The sequence below is a fragment of the Gobius niger genome (assembly GCF_951799975.1).
Source record: "Gobius niger genome assembly, chromosome: 10".
NCBI classification, from domain to species: domain Eukaryota; kingdom Metazoa; phylum Chordata; class Actinopteri; order Gobiiformes; family Gobiidae; genus Gobius; species Gobius niger.
In genome coordinates, this window is record NC_136861.1 from 29,516,386 (window position 1) to 29,532,273 (window position 15,888).

Genomic DNA, 15,888 nt, shown 5'->3' on the forward strand with positions numbered 1-15,888 from the left:
CATCTGTTTGTCAAAAGCTATAGAAAGCCAATAGAAGCTATTATTTATCCCAATTTCCAAGACTTATCGAAATTAATTATCACTTCTTATAATGAAACCGACGAAAACTTGACAAAAACCTTTTTAATTTTCGTCTGACTAAAACGTGACTAAAACGATCACATTTTGAAATGACTAAAATGTGACTAAAACGATCACATTTTGAAATGACTAAAACGTGACTAAAACGATCACATTTTGAAATGACTAAAATGTGACTAAAACGATCACATTTTGAAATGACTAAAACGTGACTAAAACGATCACATTTTGAAATGACTAAAACGTGACTAAAACGATCACATTTTGAAATGACTAAAACGTGACTAAAACGATCACATTTTGAAATGACTAAAATGTGACTAAACCTAAATGCATTTTCGTCCAAAAGACTAAGACTAAGACTAAAACTAAAAGGGCTGCCAAAAACAACACTGGTGCATCTAACTATTAACCATTTGTGTAAATTTCATGAATTTGCAGACTAGTGTTCTTGCATTCCTGTGAAAGTGGCCTGAAAAGTGAAAAATGACTCTGCAAACTGTGAAACGCGTCGGTAAACTCATCCCTGTGAAGGAACGGGATGCTACAAATATATCTTTTTCATAACAGTTCATAACCAATGTTTTAATGTAGTGGCTTCCTCTTTCATTAATTGTAATTTAAAAAACAACTTTAATTTTAATTAAATCTCTTAACCCCCACCTGAACCAAGCACATTTAAAAGCTTCTCGTGTCAAAAGAGCGACAAAATGCGATGAAAAAACGCTGACAAAAATGTGTGATGGAAACTCAACAGAAATGTGGTGGAAAAAGTGGCAAAAATGTGATGAAAAAGTGATTTAAAAATACCCGCATAAGAGCAACAGAAAAGCAAAAAAAGTGACAAGAAACTAAGAAAATGTGATGAAAGCCCAACAAAAGAGCCGTGGAGAAAAAAAAGACGAGAATGCGAGGGAAAAGATTCATTTAGATGAGTTTTGTCGGTCTTAGCTTTCAAACTAGGTGTTACCCTGGCCATTTGGATCGAGCTGAACTGGAGAAAATGCACTTGGTTAAAGGTGCATTATGTAACTTTTTATTCTAAAAAGTTTATATTTGTGCGTATTTGTCCTTGTGCGCTCGTCGCTAACTGCTCTTGACAAGTGTCCTCAGCAGCATTGCAGGACGGGTCAATACGTGGACTTTAAAGGTGCACTATGCAACTTTTTGTGTTAAAAAAAAAAAGTTGATATTAGTTCGTATTTGACCTTTCAGTGACCCAGCGGCTGTATGGGTGGTCAGCATGGCGCCTTTACTTTCCATCACAGTGGTCTCTAGGACGCTCCAGGATCAACCGTTTGGAAGGTTTTCACCGCTGACGGATCCTCTCACCAGAAAACCTACAAAACAAGTGATCCTGGGGCGTCATAGAGACCACTGTAATGGAAAGTAAAGGCGCCATGCTGACCACACACACAGCCGCTGGGTCACTACAAGCTCAAATACCCACAAACATCTACTTTTGTTTTCCACATAAAAAAGTTGCATAATCCTCCTTTAAGGCGGGGGTTAAGAGGTTTAGTAAGGACTCGTATGTTGCTTCGAGCGCCCTCCACTGGCAGTAGGGGGAACTACATATAATGAAAACATGACAGAAGCAACAGCATTACCTTGCTAACTTCCTGAGAAGCTCTAAAAAGTCGATTTTAGATTAATTAGCAGTAGAAGAAGAAACACGTTTTGTCGTCTAGGTCTTTGGGTTGAATTCCATCCATTCCATATGTTTCAGAAAGGTTAAATTCCTATATCAGTGTAGATATTTAAAGGATGATTATTTACCCTTTTTCAGCATCAGATGTCAACGTAATAATAGGTATAGATAGAGGGGAATGAATCCGCTGTATGCAAAACAAGGAAAACTCTCCCACTGTGCAAATGCAGCCCCCTGACACACAACTGGTCTCACGTTTGCCTGTTTGATTAGCATATAATTGCATATCTATAATGATCCGTAATATCATGTTTACGCTCGGTGATTTCATTGTGCGATGTTCTGTGGTTAATTCTGGCTCTAATTACTTTCTGCAGCGGCGTTAAGTGGGGCAATTTTATTTAGTGGCAGACTCAGAGCTGGATTAGGAGGGCCTCTCTCAGTTTGGATGTCTTACTTTTGTCGAAATGATTGCCAAATAGAGGAATGAGAGACGTAGAACTGAGTGGACCGGGACACTTTTGATGCAGAGTTTGCATTGTGTGCTCCTAAATAATGCAGTTGTTGGCTTCCCCTCCAGCCGGGGACTTTGTGCTAAGATTTTGGTTAAAAATCCGAAGATAGGACCCTGGGTGTTGGACTGTAGGTTGCCCACTGCTCCTGACAGGTTGCCCAAAGGTTGATTTTGTATCGCTCCTGAAGAAAAATGTAAGGAGCATCAAGAAGAACATGTTTTGCTACTATTACATAATGCAGGGGTAGGCAACGTCAGGCCCGGGGGCGAAATCCGGCCCTCGAGCACAGAACCTCTGGCCCTCAAGATGATTTTGAGAAACATTATGACACAAATCAGAAAGTACTTTAACATTTTTAAGGTTAAATGGGAGAAATACTGTCAATACACCCAATTAGGTCATATTATGTACAACTCTGGCATTTGTAGAAAGAGCACTGGAAAAATAATAATAATTTTAAGGAAGAAATGACAGAGACCTACTTGAATTAAGAGATTCAATCTAAAGTTTGAGTAGATTTGGTCTAGTCTTAGATAAAACATCTCATCGCCAATGGAACAAGTCATTATTCTCTTAATTCAAATTATATTAAAAGTTCATATGTCTGATTTCAAAGTGGGTTTTATGCTCGTTCCATTGGCATCAGCATTTGTGTCTTTATCTTAGATTAGTCCAAACAGACTCAAATTCTACATAAAGAACCTTTATTCAAGCAATTTTAAGTCATTTATCTCATTTAAGATGGTAATTTTTCCAGTGTAGTGCTTTACTTTGGCCCTCCGTTAAGAAAACTTGCCTACTCCTGACATAATGTGTACTATAACAACTTCAAAGCTCAAACAGGACCTTGAATGTAAAATAGTGCAACACATTTAGGATGAAATATCTATTTTACCTTTTATATTACTATCATTAAGATTTTTCTGACAAGGACTGCGTTTGTGATTAAATGAGACATTTTTTTACATCTATATTCAGTTCTTTTTAAACACAACCCGTCGCACCGACACTAAGAGAAGACTAAAAAGAACAGCTCAACTAATGTAAGAATCCCCGGCATTTCAGAACATGCTCGCCGAGGTCCCCACGACAGGTTCAGCAGGTTTTAATGAGACCGCATTGAGATCATTTGTCACCATTTTTCAACATCTACTTCATGCTTGTCTCCGCAATGCCATTCCTTTGACAGTGACTGCATTATCACATCGCCATAACAGGGACTTCTCATTACTTATAATAACTGCAATTCTATAATCATCGAAAGAATAATAATCGTAATTTTGCCCAATTACAGGCTATCACACTGCAGTGATTACTTTGATTATGTCATTTGCCAAACTGATGCTTTTCTCGTAGTTTATTTACCCTCGAACAACGCCCGACTGCACTGCTCACGTTCCCCATTATACGTCCAATACGTTCGCTCTTTTGTGCTTTCAACAAAGGCATTCTGAGAGCACTCCATACTTTATAAAAGCACGTAGCTCAACAAACAGCACAGCCATGGCCTAAAGACTCACAAAGGCCCAGAGGAAACGCTAGCGTGTTGGATTTGCGTGTTTAGCCGCTTAGTGCGTTTAGCCCCTGAAGAAAAAGAGCTAATTACCTCCTGTTTACAATGATGACCTATGGCATACTGCTCGAGGGGTGCTCCACTTGCACTGGAGACACATTAAGATGTGCAAAAGCAAAAACAAAAAAAATAGTTGAGGTTAAAGCCACACTGCGGAACATTTCAGATTTTATGTTGTGATAAAAGCTCAAGTTATTGCTATCAAAAAGATCGCAAAATGTGCACCTAATAATTTTAACTGTGAGTGAGCAAAATTAAAGCCGTACTAAGTAACGTGTTCACCTTAATAAATCCTTTCCGTAGTCCCTGTGGGGGTAGTACAAGTGTTTATGGGATGATTGGAGGGTCTTTCATCTCCCCCTGGTGTCTCTGGACAGAAAACCATGTTTGCAACTTGACTGCCAACGGTCCGGAGAAAGCAATACACACTAATGGAATCACGAAGAAGAAGCTAACAGGCTAACGGGCAAAGCTAACTGCGGGCTAGCGTCACTTTAAACAGTATTTACAGCCAAGTTTGAGAGAAAAAAAATATTTCCATTGTATAATTGGATGCACAGTAACCCTCTCTCCCTTCGCCTTTCCTGTCAGCGTAGTATTTACTCTCCAAGACAATTAACAAGTTAAAAAATCGTAACTTGCTACTACACCTGCAGTTGCGCTTATGGCCTCTAGGGGGAAGAGTTACTTAGTACTGCTTTAAAGAGACCAGGGAATCTATAACGTTGAAAAGCAGCGACGTCTCCGTGGAAACCAGCTGGTGATGTCGCGCTTCCTGCAAATTAACGGGTTAGGTCTGAGCAGAGGTGCTTTTTTTGAGCTTTATCATCACCCATAAAACACCCTTTATGAAATGAATAGTAGTGTTCTGGGTAAAATGTTACGCAGTGTGGCTTTAAGGTGAACTTAAAGGTGCAAAAAGTTGATATTAGTGCGCATTTGATCTTTCAGTAACCCAGCGGTGGCCTTTAGGATCAATTGTTTTTAAGGTTTTCACTGCTGGTTGAACCGTCTCCATGGTTACATATGCATTCCATTCCAAAAACCTACCAGAAACCCTAAAAAAAAACTGAAATAACATTAATCCTGAAGCATCATAGGATTAGGAGCCACTGGGATGGAAAGGAAAGACGCTAAGCTAACCACCCATACAGCCGCTGGATCACTGAAAGGTCAAATAACTAATATCATTTTTTTTTTAACACAAAAAGTTGCATAGTGCACCTTTAAAGTCCACGTATTGACCCGTCCTTCAATGCTGCTAGGGACACTTGTCAAGAGCAGTGGGCGACGAGCGTGCAGCGCCCTCGGGAGGAACTCATCTCCAGTTCATGGGCTAGGTTCATAGTCAGGAGTAGCTAGCTGGAGAATTTGCCTATTGTGCATGTTTTGGGTTGATAAGGGAAACCGGAGCACCCGAAGGAGACTCATCCGGACATGTAGCAACAAATATAGTGCAAATAGCATTAGCACGGTGATATCAACCTCTTTAATTTGCTGGTTAGGAGGGCGGACTTTTAGTGGGATATCAGCTGCTGATTGGATCAAGAGCGCCTCGTTTTAGCCAATCACAGCCGAGTCTCAAAACACACAGTGAAAAAAACACAAAACGGAAAAACACAGATAACATTATTAAAGACATAGATATTTAAGTGCTTTAAATATCTATGTCTTTAATAATGTTATCTGTGTTTTTCCGTTGTTGCCGCGCATATTCTTGTCAGCAAAATAAGTCCCTTCCACTCACAGCTTCACTGCCGCGTGATTGGTCCAAACCACCAGTGGGTTGGAACGCAAACGTATCAGCTCCAGCTTTTCAAGATGGATTTTTGTCAGAGTGAAAATTCATTTCTATAGCATAGAATAATTTAGAGTTGTCATCAAGATAGAAGGGCTTTGTGGCTAATAGCATTTTCCTTGGGTTGACATAAAAAATAATTGCATTTTGAGCTTATATATTTTTGTTATAGCGATGACATTAAAAATGACTGGAATTGTGAGGTTAATTGCTGCTAAACGACAAGGCTGCTATAGAAATGCCTCAAGGATTCTGTTGCAATGAGCCAAGAGCCGAGAAAAACGGCGACATCTCAGCAAGCGCCTTCCCTGCTTTTCTCAAATGCTCACAAGCTAAAATATTAATACTCCCCTTTCTTCCGTTACTAATGCTTTTTTATCAAGGTCACAAATATCTAATGCCAAAAAATGCAAAAAATTGCGCTGCAAAAGTGAGCGAATGGTCTGAAAATAGGCCAGCCGTGTTTGTTTTATGGATCTTTGTAAATATGTTTAAGCGGATTACTCATGAGACACTGTGAGACGTTTGCTTTGGGGTTTTCAACACCAGGCGACCTCCATACCAGCTCATTACATGCTCCTGCATCATCTCTGCATCAACACAGCAGGGGGAGCGATTGTCAGGGTTGTTCTTCCTAAACATGTTCTGTTGAGAAATGATCGAGACTCTAAATTCACATGGTCAAATCGAATGAATAAATATATATGATAGGGCCCGACCGATATGGCTTTTAGGAGTCCGATTCCGATATGAAGGGGGTTGGGCATGGCGGATTCGATATATATAGGCCAATATGTTAAGTAATTTAGTTGTGTACTTTTTGTTTAATTAAACATATTATTATAGTAAACGTTTCAATCATAGAAATATCTCATTTCTGATATAGGTCGATTGTTTTAAGACCGATAACGATATGCACCGCTGATATTTTTGGCCCCATTTTTTTTAAATGTCTCATCTATAATCCTGTGTATGATGCTTCTAAACATATCAGTGTTAAACTATGACAGGGGGCGCTATATGAGGGGAATAGGGCTGATTTATTCAGAACATTCATGTTTAGTAGGTACTTTAGAGGGAGCTCGTTTGAAAGACAAAAATGAGTAGATTCCAAATCTATCACTTATGGTTCCGAAATTATACTAGTTTTTAGTTTTATTTGAGCAATTCCAAGTTCCAGGTTGTTAGAAAAAAAGAAAAGAAACACAACAATGCCCAAAAGGGAGTAGACTGAAGCAAACTAAAAGTCTACAACATAAAATATATAAAATAGGTGCACAGACTTGAGACAGGTTATCACATCGATGTCTGAGGCCCAAGAAGCTATAGCAGGGGTCATTTTAAAGCTGAGCTCTTTTCTGGGCAAAAGACAGGAAGTCTTTATCACATTCGGTTCCGGAGGTATCATCCTTTTTATTGGCCGATCGTAAAAAAACAAATATCGGCCCGATATATCGGCCTCGCCGTAGTTGTGTCCTTGATGTTTTATAGATCTATATCTCCTATAAAACTATAGGTTTTATAGGAGAACATGCTACTCCATTCAGTTGTAAGGTGATCCCTAACCGCTGTGCCACATGACCTGCAGTGAATGAGCTCATATACCTCCAGGTTTGCCATCACTAAAAATAGTTCATAAAACAATGCAGATCGACTACAGGCAGCATTGTAGTCTGCATTGTTGTATGATCTATCGGAAAGAGGAGTGGCACAGCAGTTAGGGATCTCACCTCACAACTGAATGGAGTAGTATGTTCCCCTGGTGCCTGCGTAGGTTTGTATAATGGGACTCTGTTGTACATCTTTAGGGTCAAGACTACCCTGAAGAAGAGACTTTGAATCTCAGTGAGACTTTGACGGATAATTAAAAGTCAGATCTCAAGAATTACAATGTACAAACAGGCTGGTGTCGCTGCTGTTTAAGTCAAACCTGGCACAGGACGTTTATCATGATAGTTTCCCAGCGAACATGCCACTAATTGATCAAATAGCTATCGTTTTGAATGATTGTGTCTGTAAGCAAAACTTAACTGGCTATGTGTATCTTGCCTTAGCGCCAATCTACAGTCTGTGGACGTTGGCGAGTCATTCGTCGTGTTGTCATTCGTCGCTGCGGGTTGCGGCAGCTCTGGAGAGGATGCTGATTACAGGGCAGTGGAGCGCGGCTGATTCCGACGGGCCATATTTCTCTCCTTCCAAACCATCGCTCCTCGCAAGCTGCTGCTGCTGGCTCGGAGAAATGAACGGGCTCCTACGCTCGCAGAGAGAGACAGAGAAAAGCACATAAACAGTGGCTAATGCGCTGGCTTGTCCATGTAAACTCGACAACACGCCCCGGATAAATGCCGCACACGGCGTGAGCACACGCACAGCCCAAGTCTAGACGGCGTGAGTGCAACAGTCAACAATGAGGGTTTGAGCGCCTTGTGGGAAGTTTACACAATCCTAATCTGCGTGTCTGGATCGGTCGTGATCGGGCCTGTCTGTAATTAGCTTAATCTTTACTAGAAACTTGTTTTTTTTTTTTAAGTTGGATCGTGTAGTCATCTTTCAGCTCGCCTTCACTTTTCGATTACGACACGACTGAAGGCTCTTTGATGGAACCCTGTTGCAACACAGTGGTGCAATTGATAGAGCAGGTCGTCTCATGATTGGAAGGTCGGGGGTTCGAATCCCGCCTCCTGAAGGTGCCCACTGTAGGAATGAAAGTGTGAATGGGTGACTGGTTCCTTGCTGTAAAGTGCTTTGAGTGCCTAATGTACGTGGAAAAGCGCTATATAAGTTGACACCACTTACCATTGGTCCAAATTTCCGTTTTCATTGACCGCACTATTTTCTTTCCATCAAAAGTTTAACCTCTTACCCACCTCCTTAGCCGAGCACATTTCTCCAGTTGGGCTTTACCCGAATCTAAAAGCTTCTCAACTGGAAAGCTTGGCCAGTCATTTCAAAGCTAAAACCTAAAAAAGCGTTTTTATAACATTTTTGTTGTATTTTTTTTGTCATGTTTTGACGCTTTTTTTTTGGACACTCTTTCATTGTGTTTTCATCCGTTTTTCTTTGCATTTTTGTCACTTTTTGGTGGCTTCTTCGTTGCGTTTTCGTCATCTTTTCCCATGTTTTTCATCGCTCTTTTGTGACTTTTTTATCACTCTTTAGTCGTATTTTTGTCCCTTTTTAATTGTGCTTTTGTTGTTTTTCCGGCCCGTTTATGTTGCTCTCTTTGCCGCTTTTTGTTGCGTTTTCACCCTCGTTTTCTTCGCTATGTTGACACTATTTTTGACAAAGCTTTTAGATTTGGGTAAAGCTGAACTGGGGATAATGTGCTCGGTTCAGGTGGGGGTTAAGAGGTTAACCATCGTGTCGCAATGAAAAAGTAAAACATGACCGCTTACTTCTGCCCAGGCATCCTAAAAATGTGTGGCGTCATTGTGCTATTTTGCCTCACCTCAGTCACGCCTACTTTGCATCGACAGTGTGTCACTTAATCTCACGTTGCAGCAGTTAACTTCCTTAAATTAAACACACTAAACCACTGTTTGTGATCGGGGTTATTTCCCTTTTTGATGCACTAATCCAGGGGATGAATTAACATTGATTCTGTGCTGTGTAATTACAAACATATCAGTTTCAATGAATACCACATTGATAAATAATATTATACAATGAACACCACCTATTTCAGCATCTGCACCTTTACAATGTGATGAGTAATTATACATATCTCCTGTCTGTCTATTTTTGTGTGAGCTGTAGCTGTCTCGGTCACTTTAATATTTCATAATCCAAACCGGACAGACCAGGGCCTGGCAAAATAAAAGTTAAATGAGGGTCATGAATAAAATATGTCATACTTTGAAGAAATAAAAGGACACATTGTTTATTGAAGATGGGCTCAAGCCTATTTGAATATTTTTTCTACGTACTATAATGTCAAGGGTGTGGGGGTTATGAATGAATCAATACTAGCGGGGACTAGCGAACATTATCATTAGCTATCATTAGCATCATTAGCTTAAAAGAGTGGCAAGACAATGCTGTTAGCTCACGTCTGTAGCGTCCAAAGTACTTTTTTGAGAACAATTACTCTGGTATTTTACGTTTTAAGATCTACATTGGTTTAAAATGACTCAGGAATCCCACAATTCTTAGTGGCTTTGATGACTGTTTTCTGTCTGTGTTTTAGCTATTCCGAGTTAGCCGTGTGTGGCAGAAGTAAATACATATTAAAACAGCACCTGTTGGATAATCACTTATAACATGTTAAAAGCTTTACTGAGGATGTAAATATTTCACCAGAGGAGACTTAAGTGTTTATAACTGTAAGTGTTTTAGCCTTGAAGCTAATGGCTAACATTTATTTAATGCTAACAAATGCTAAAATAGCATCTGAACAAATTTTTATTAAACACACACTCATCTTGATACATTTTATTCAATTATTTTACCGTCTTTTAAAAAAATATATATTTTTATTTCTATTTTAAATATAGAAATGTAATTGTTGACAGAAAGTAGTCTTTAAAGCAGTTCTAAGTAACTCATGCCCTTAGAGGCCATAAGCACCACTGCAGGTGTCGTAGCATGATGCTTTTTTTACTCATTAATTGTCCGTGAGAGTAAATACTACACTGATAGAAAAGACAAAGGGAGAGAGAGGGATATTGTACATCCAATTACACAATGGAGATATTTTTTTTCACTCAAACTTGGCTGTAAATACTGTTTAAGTGGCGCTAACCCGCAGTTAGCTTTGACCGTTAGCCTGTTAGCTTCTTCTTCGCTGTTTTATTAGTGTGTTTTAGTGCTCCGACCCCCCAATCATCCCATCAACAGTTGTATTACCCCAGACGGACTGCGAAAAGGATTTATTAAGATAAACCAGTTACTTAATACTGCTTTAGCCTACACTGGCCAACAGGAAGCTAGCCAAAAACATACCATGCGCAGACATGTTTTTGGCTATCCCGAACTCTATTCTCGCAACAAAAACAATTTAATTTCTCACTTGTTGTCATCCTCTCTCATGCAGCGCCCACACCACGCCCACGCCCTCTTCGACTACACCCCGCACCAACAGTCGCAGCTGCGGTTCCTGCGCGGCGACGTCATCGAGCTCGTGGAGTGCTCCGAACAGACCCGCTGGCGGGGCCGTTGCCATGGACGCGTGGGTTACTTCCCCCCGGAGTATGTCCAGCCGATATACCACTGCCAATGACAATGTGACGACAGCGAGGCCAAGAACGCCGCGTCGACGATTCGGATCGTTGGCCCGAACTTCACATCACTTTGTTATGCTTTTCTCCAATTGAACTTTTTTAAGCGTCAGTCGAGAGCGTAGGGTGACGTGTCGGATGCGTTCACGGGGGTTAGTCGGCACTCTTACCTCACAGGAAGACGGTTTTCCTCCGGATGCATCCATCTAAAACATGCACAATAGGTCAGAAACTTGCTCAAGATCTGGACATGTGACACGTTTTCCCTAAAAGAGACAAAAAAGTATACCTTACCTTCTAGATACTCAACGTTCTGTACTTTAATGTGTCGGATGTATTCATGGTTTTCGGTCACATGAGTTTTCCCCCCGTTGTGGACGCCATTTTGAGGACTTCGGTGGACTCTCCTGACAACAACAATCCCACAGTCACACTAAAACCTTCATACATACAGGCAGACGGGCTGAAGTGTCTTTCGCCGAAGGGCACAGTATGCAATGCCAGTAACAGGGGGAATCAAACCATCGACCTTATCGTCACACTAACATGTTCACGGGCATGAGAGCAGTGGGAGGGATGGACAGGAAGTTTACATCGCTGTAGTATGTACATATCAGACAGGACAGGACCCCGGGAGCAGTGCAAAAGAGACTGAATGTTTGGAACTATGAGGGCTTTTTTTGTAAATATGATCAACTGCAAAAAAAAAAAAAACTATATGTATATGTACATTTTTGATGTATAAAATGGGTTTGATGTTTCAAATTGCACTTCAGCAACACACACAATGTAAAAAGCACCCCCATAATACAGTATAAAGGACTTTCACAGAACTTGCTTAGCTCATGACTCCCTGCTTGGTCACGTAAAATAATTTCTTTTGAAAGAGGTCAATAATGTATTAGTTTTTGGACAATTGACCTTTCGCAAAATCCCACCCCAAAACGATCATCATATCTCACAGCAAAGCAACCGTTGCTACCAGACATACTCCAACTTTCAGGCCATAGAAAGTGGTGCATGGTGGGTTTTTGCCCTTTAAATGCCAAAAAAGGGCAGAAAATAGCACCTTGCTAGCTTGTAAGCCAAATTACAAGGCCATCCATCTTACCATTTGCCGAGAGTTTCAGGAGCCGTCATGAAACTCTCGTTGCTGGACATGCACTCGGCTCCTCCACACTAGACTAACAAAAGAAGAGAACTCCGTAGTGACTAGTGCACACGGCAGTGCTGGTTGCACTTAAGGTAGCTCCAGGGGTATTTTCTTATTTCCGATGAGACTGGTGCTTTAGCCTCCATAGTTGTAGTGTCCTCTTCATCGTATTTTCTTCTACGCCACCTGACTGAGTGGAGTTTGCATTTTCTCCCCGTGGGTGTGTGTAGGTTTCCTCTGGGTACTCTGGTTTCCCCTACCACTAAAAACATGCACAATATGCCAGGATGAATGATGTATGTGAATGAATGGTGGTGGTCAGAAGGACCCTTGACGTAGATGTGTGAAGTCACACTTCTGTCAGTCTACCCCAGGGGAAACTGTAGCTATGCAGCTTACCACCACCGTGAATGAAGTACAAAATCCCCGACACGTGTGGAACGAATTTTGTAGAGCTAAAAATTCTTTGCCGATAATGTTGAGGATATAAGGAATATGTTGGAATATTTGGAATATGTTGGAATATTTGATTTGCTTAACAGATACTCTGCCCATGTTGTTTCTTTTTATCATAAGAACTTTTTTTAGTTGTTGTTTACAAAAACAACTAATTCCGTTTTGGAACATTATTCCATCATTGTTTGATTTTACGTTGATCGTTTCTATACATTCATGCATTTCAAATTGCACTACCCATATTAAGAGATTTTTTTTATAATGCTTTCACTATCTCACTCAGTATGTATTTTTAAACAGACTTTAAAGCTTAAAATGATATAACAGTTTCAGAAAAAGTCACAAGAAGCTGAGTTGTTTTCGTGATGGTGTGTGTGAAAATACGCTCTGTCGAGTGGAATAAGCGCTGCCCAAATGTGTTTCATAACTCACCCAAATGTCATGTTTTATCCCATGGTTTTAATTTCAATATTTATTCATATAATGACATTAATGTAAATTACAGGCACATAAATGTAAAATATTTTCTGCCGGTTTAGAAAAAAAACATTGATTCTGGGACAAAGGACTGTCTTCCTTTACTTGTAATTATTCCAATGAATAAAGTTGTTAATGTAATGACGATCAATGCGTTCAAAGCTACTTCATTCTCCAGCTGTAAATGTGACGCCTTGGACTGTGTGTTATGAAATGCAAGTGATTCTTTTATTACATTCGCATCAATCCTGGTGTGCACCGCACCGTGATACAAAGTGTAATTGTAAAACAGAAGTTGCTCGTTTCATTGTTCTTGCAATGAATCACAATTAGACACGAAATTTAGCAAAAGTCGTGCAGCCTTAAAAAGGAATTCAAATGGAAAAGACGGCACGAAAGCAGAAAATGTGTGGAATGCAGTCTTGCAACGGGCTAGAAAAAGTCATTTTTAGACATTTTTGCTCGACTAAATAAAAGTATGAGTCACAATTAGTGAAAGAAGATTACTACTATTACTACAACTACTATTACCACTGATGATGCTACTCCGAGGCTCTATACCAAAGCTGTGTTCAGTCCCACGAACTGCAACTCAACATGTGCTTTACGTAAGAGTGAATTTACATTTGCTGGAGTAAAGAGGGGGTATAAGACATCTTTTTCACTATCTCACACTTTGTTGGCTAGAAAATGCTAAAACAGCAAAACAAAATATCCAGTTTTTTCACTTCCTGATCCTCAATGTGAGCGACCAGCAGGATCCTCCGAGCATGTAAACGTGCTCCCCTTCGCTGTGCAGCTGTTTCAACAAAGAGAGAAGTTGAAAAGGACTAAGCTCGATGCTGGGTATGCAGGACCTCAGGAGGAGCAGGAGTGCCGATAATGATGGCCAGTGATGAAGATCCAAAGATCACTCAAAGATGTGCGAGTGGCTCGAAACGCAGCTCCAGGTATGTTTTTTATGAGAGAACGATACTGTAACGTGGTAAAAAGCTCTAAAAGGTTGATTTCAACACACTCAGATCTTGTGTTTGCTTTTTATCCACGACTGAGCCAAAGTGAATGATCAATCGTACATTTTAAAAGTTAAAGGTTCAGTATGTAAGATTAATTTTTTCATTTTTCTTAAAGTCTATGAACACATATGAGGTCCAAATATATTGCTCATATTGAAATATTGATTTGACTGATAACAATTGTAATGTTGATTTATCCCCCCCCCCCCCCCCCCCAATTAAAAACGCATTTCACGCAATTTTGCTTTCGTAACAGGCATCACTGTATACGCCTCCTTTAAAACAGTACGTTTAGTTTGAGACGACACAGATTCTTTTCACTATTCTTATCTTCAAATAGCTTCCCTCCCCTTAAGGAGTCACCTCTGCCTCTCCGCTGACAGTCAGTCGATGCGGCGCAGTTACTGAAGTGAAGATGAAGAGCTTTTGGATGACGCGTTCCAAAAATAGTGCCACGACTTAACTTGCTCTTTGTAAACTGCTGAGTCACTCTGAAGTGTCTACTCACCGGAAACGATTTGTGCCACACGCCTGGAACAGAAAAAAAGCCAAATCGTGGTGACATATCTGTGCCAACAGGTGGAAGGGAGATTACATGCATGTTGGAAACAGGAGTATTGGGTAAATGTCAGAGACGACGGCCATTAAGTTAAGCCCCTGGATGAGTCATGTTCAGGCAAATAATGTCAGTTTATACAATAGGCGGCGTTCACGGTTTAGAATGTGATGATGTCATAATGTCAGATGGAGGGCGGGGCCAATACAACTCTATGGGAGAAATACAGTTTTTGTAAGAAATCTACAAAACGAAAGTTGAATCGTTGATCGTGATTGGATTCACAAACCTGTGATATTATTTTTTTGTCTGAAAGTTCTTTCTATTGGACAACATCACGCTCATGTTTTCGCATATTGTCACCACTTTTTGAAGTTTTTCGGAGAAAATAATTGGACATTAGTTCATATGTGCCGACAGAGGAGACGATGAACTTTGTGACAGTTTTAGTTTCATGTGGATTCCTCCAGTAATGACTGAGATATGAGCCAAAAAACAAAGAGATAAAAATATGCATTTTGTCAGTTACCACAGTTACCATAGTTACCGTCAGTTGACCGCCGCCTCAATGTTAAACTATTATTATTATTATTATTATTATATGGGCTCTTTAGAATGTTGTGATGTCACGTGAACATAAATGGAATCACCCATATATGGTAATTTTTGAAAACAGTTAAGGGGAAAACAATTTTCTCTATTGTTCAAAAACTACTTTCACAAATGCTGAATTATAAATATAATTTTCTACAAAATAAAAATACAAAGACATGGAGAGGAGCAAAGAGGTTTAACTGCCCAGAAAAAATGGAGAATGCCAACATGATGCTTCATGTTAGCATCATGCTAATGCTAACGCTAGCTAGCGCTTGCTATGACTGCTTTTTTTTCACTTCTGCAGAACAATCTGCTGTGAGAAAACATCCATATGGATTTACACTGGACTTTATTTGTATGTGATCAATAAGCTCATATTACACCAATGGCTAAAAAGAGTGATGAATATACAGAGTACAAAGTATGCCAGGGGGTAACAGAATTGTACAATACCATTATTCAGTTACAAATATATTGTATTTTGAGCAAATACTGATAGTTTTTAGAGCCTTTTTGATATCAGAACCTTCCAAAATCTTGATATATGAGAGAGTATCACTAAAAAAATGTGTAAAGTTGGGTTTCTGCTTAATTAAATTAATAACAAAATAGACATTCTTTTGCTTTCTGAAGAAACAAAAAATAACGTTTTCCCATTTCAATGTTAAATCCTTGTGTAGATGTCCAATTATAAAACTATAAAAAGAGTGAAAATTGTGCTTCCATTTCCCCCCTCGGCGAGGCCACGCCCCTTTATGACGAGATGCCGTCAGTATCTATAGTGCGTACATACATTTCT

General features: G+C 39.9%; 1 protein-coding gene across 1 annotated transcript in view; it reads left to right on the forward strand.

Annotated features, from left to right (window-relative positions):
• The window catches only part of grapa (GRB2 related adaptor protein a), a 62,572-nt gene extending 50,890 nt beyond the window's left edge, over positions 1 to 11,682 (forward strand). Inside the window, exon 5 of the mRNA XM_079564038.1 lies at positions 10,651 to 11,682. Coding sequence (XP_079420164.1) covers positions 10,651 to 10,836 — 186 coding nt within the window. The 3' untranslated portion in view covers positions 10,837 to 11,682. The remainder of the gene's footprint in view (positions 1 to 10,650) is intronic.
• The last annotated feature ends 4,206 nt before the right edge of the window (positions 11,683 to 15,888 follow it).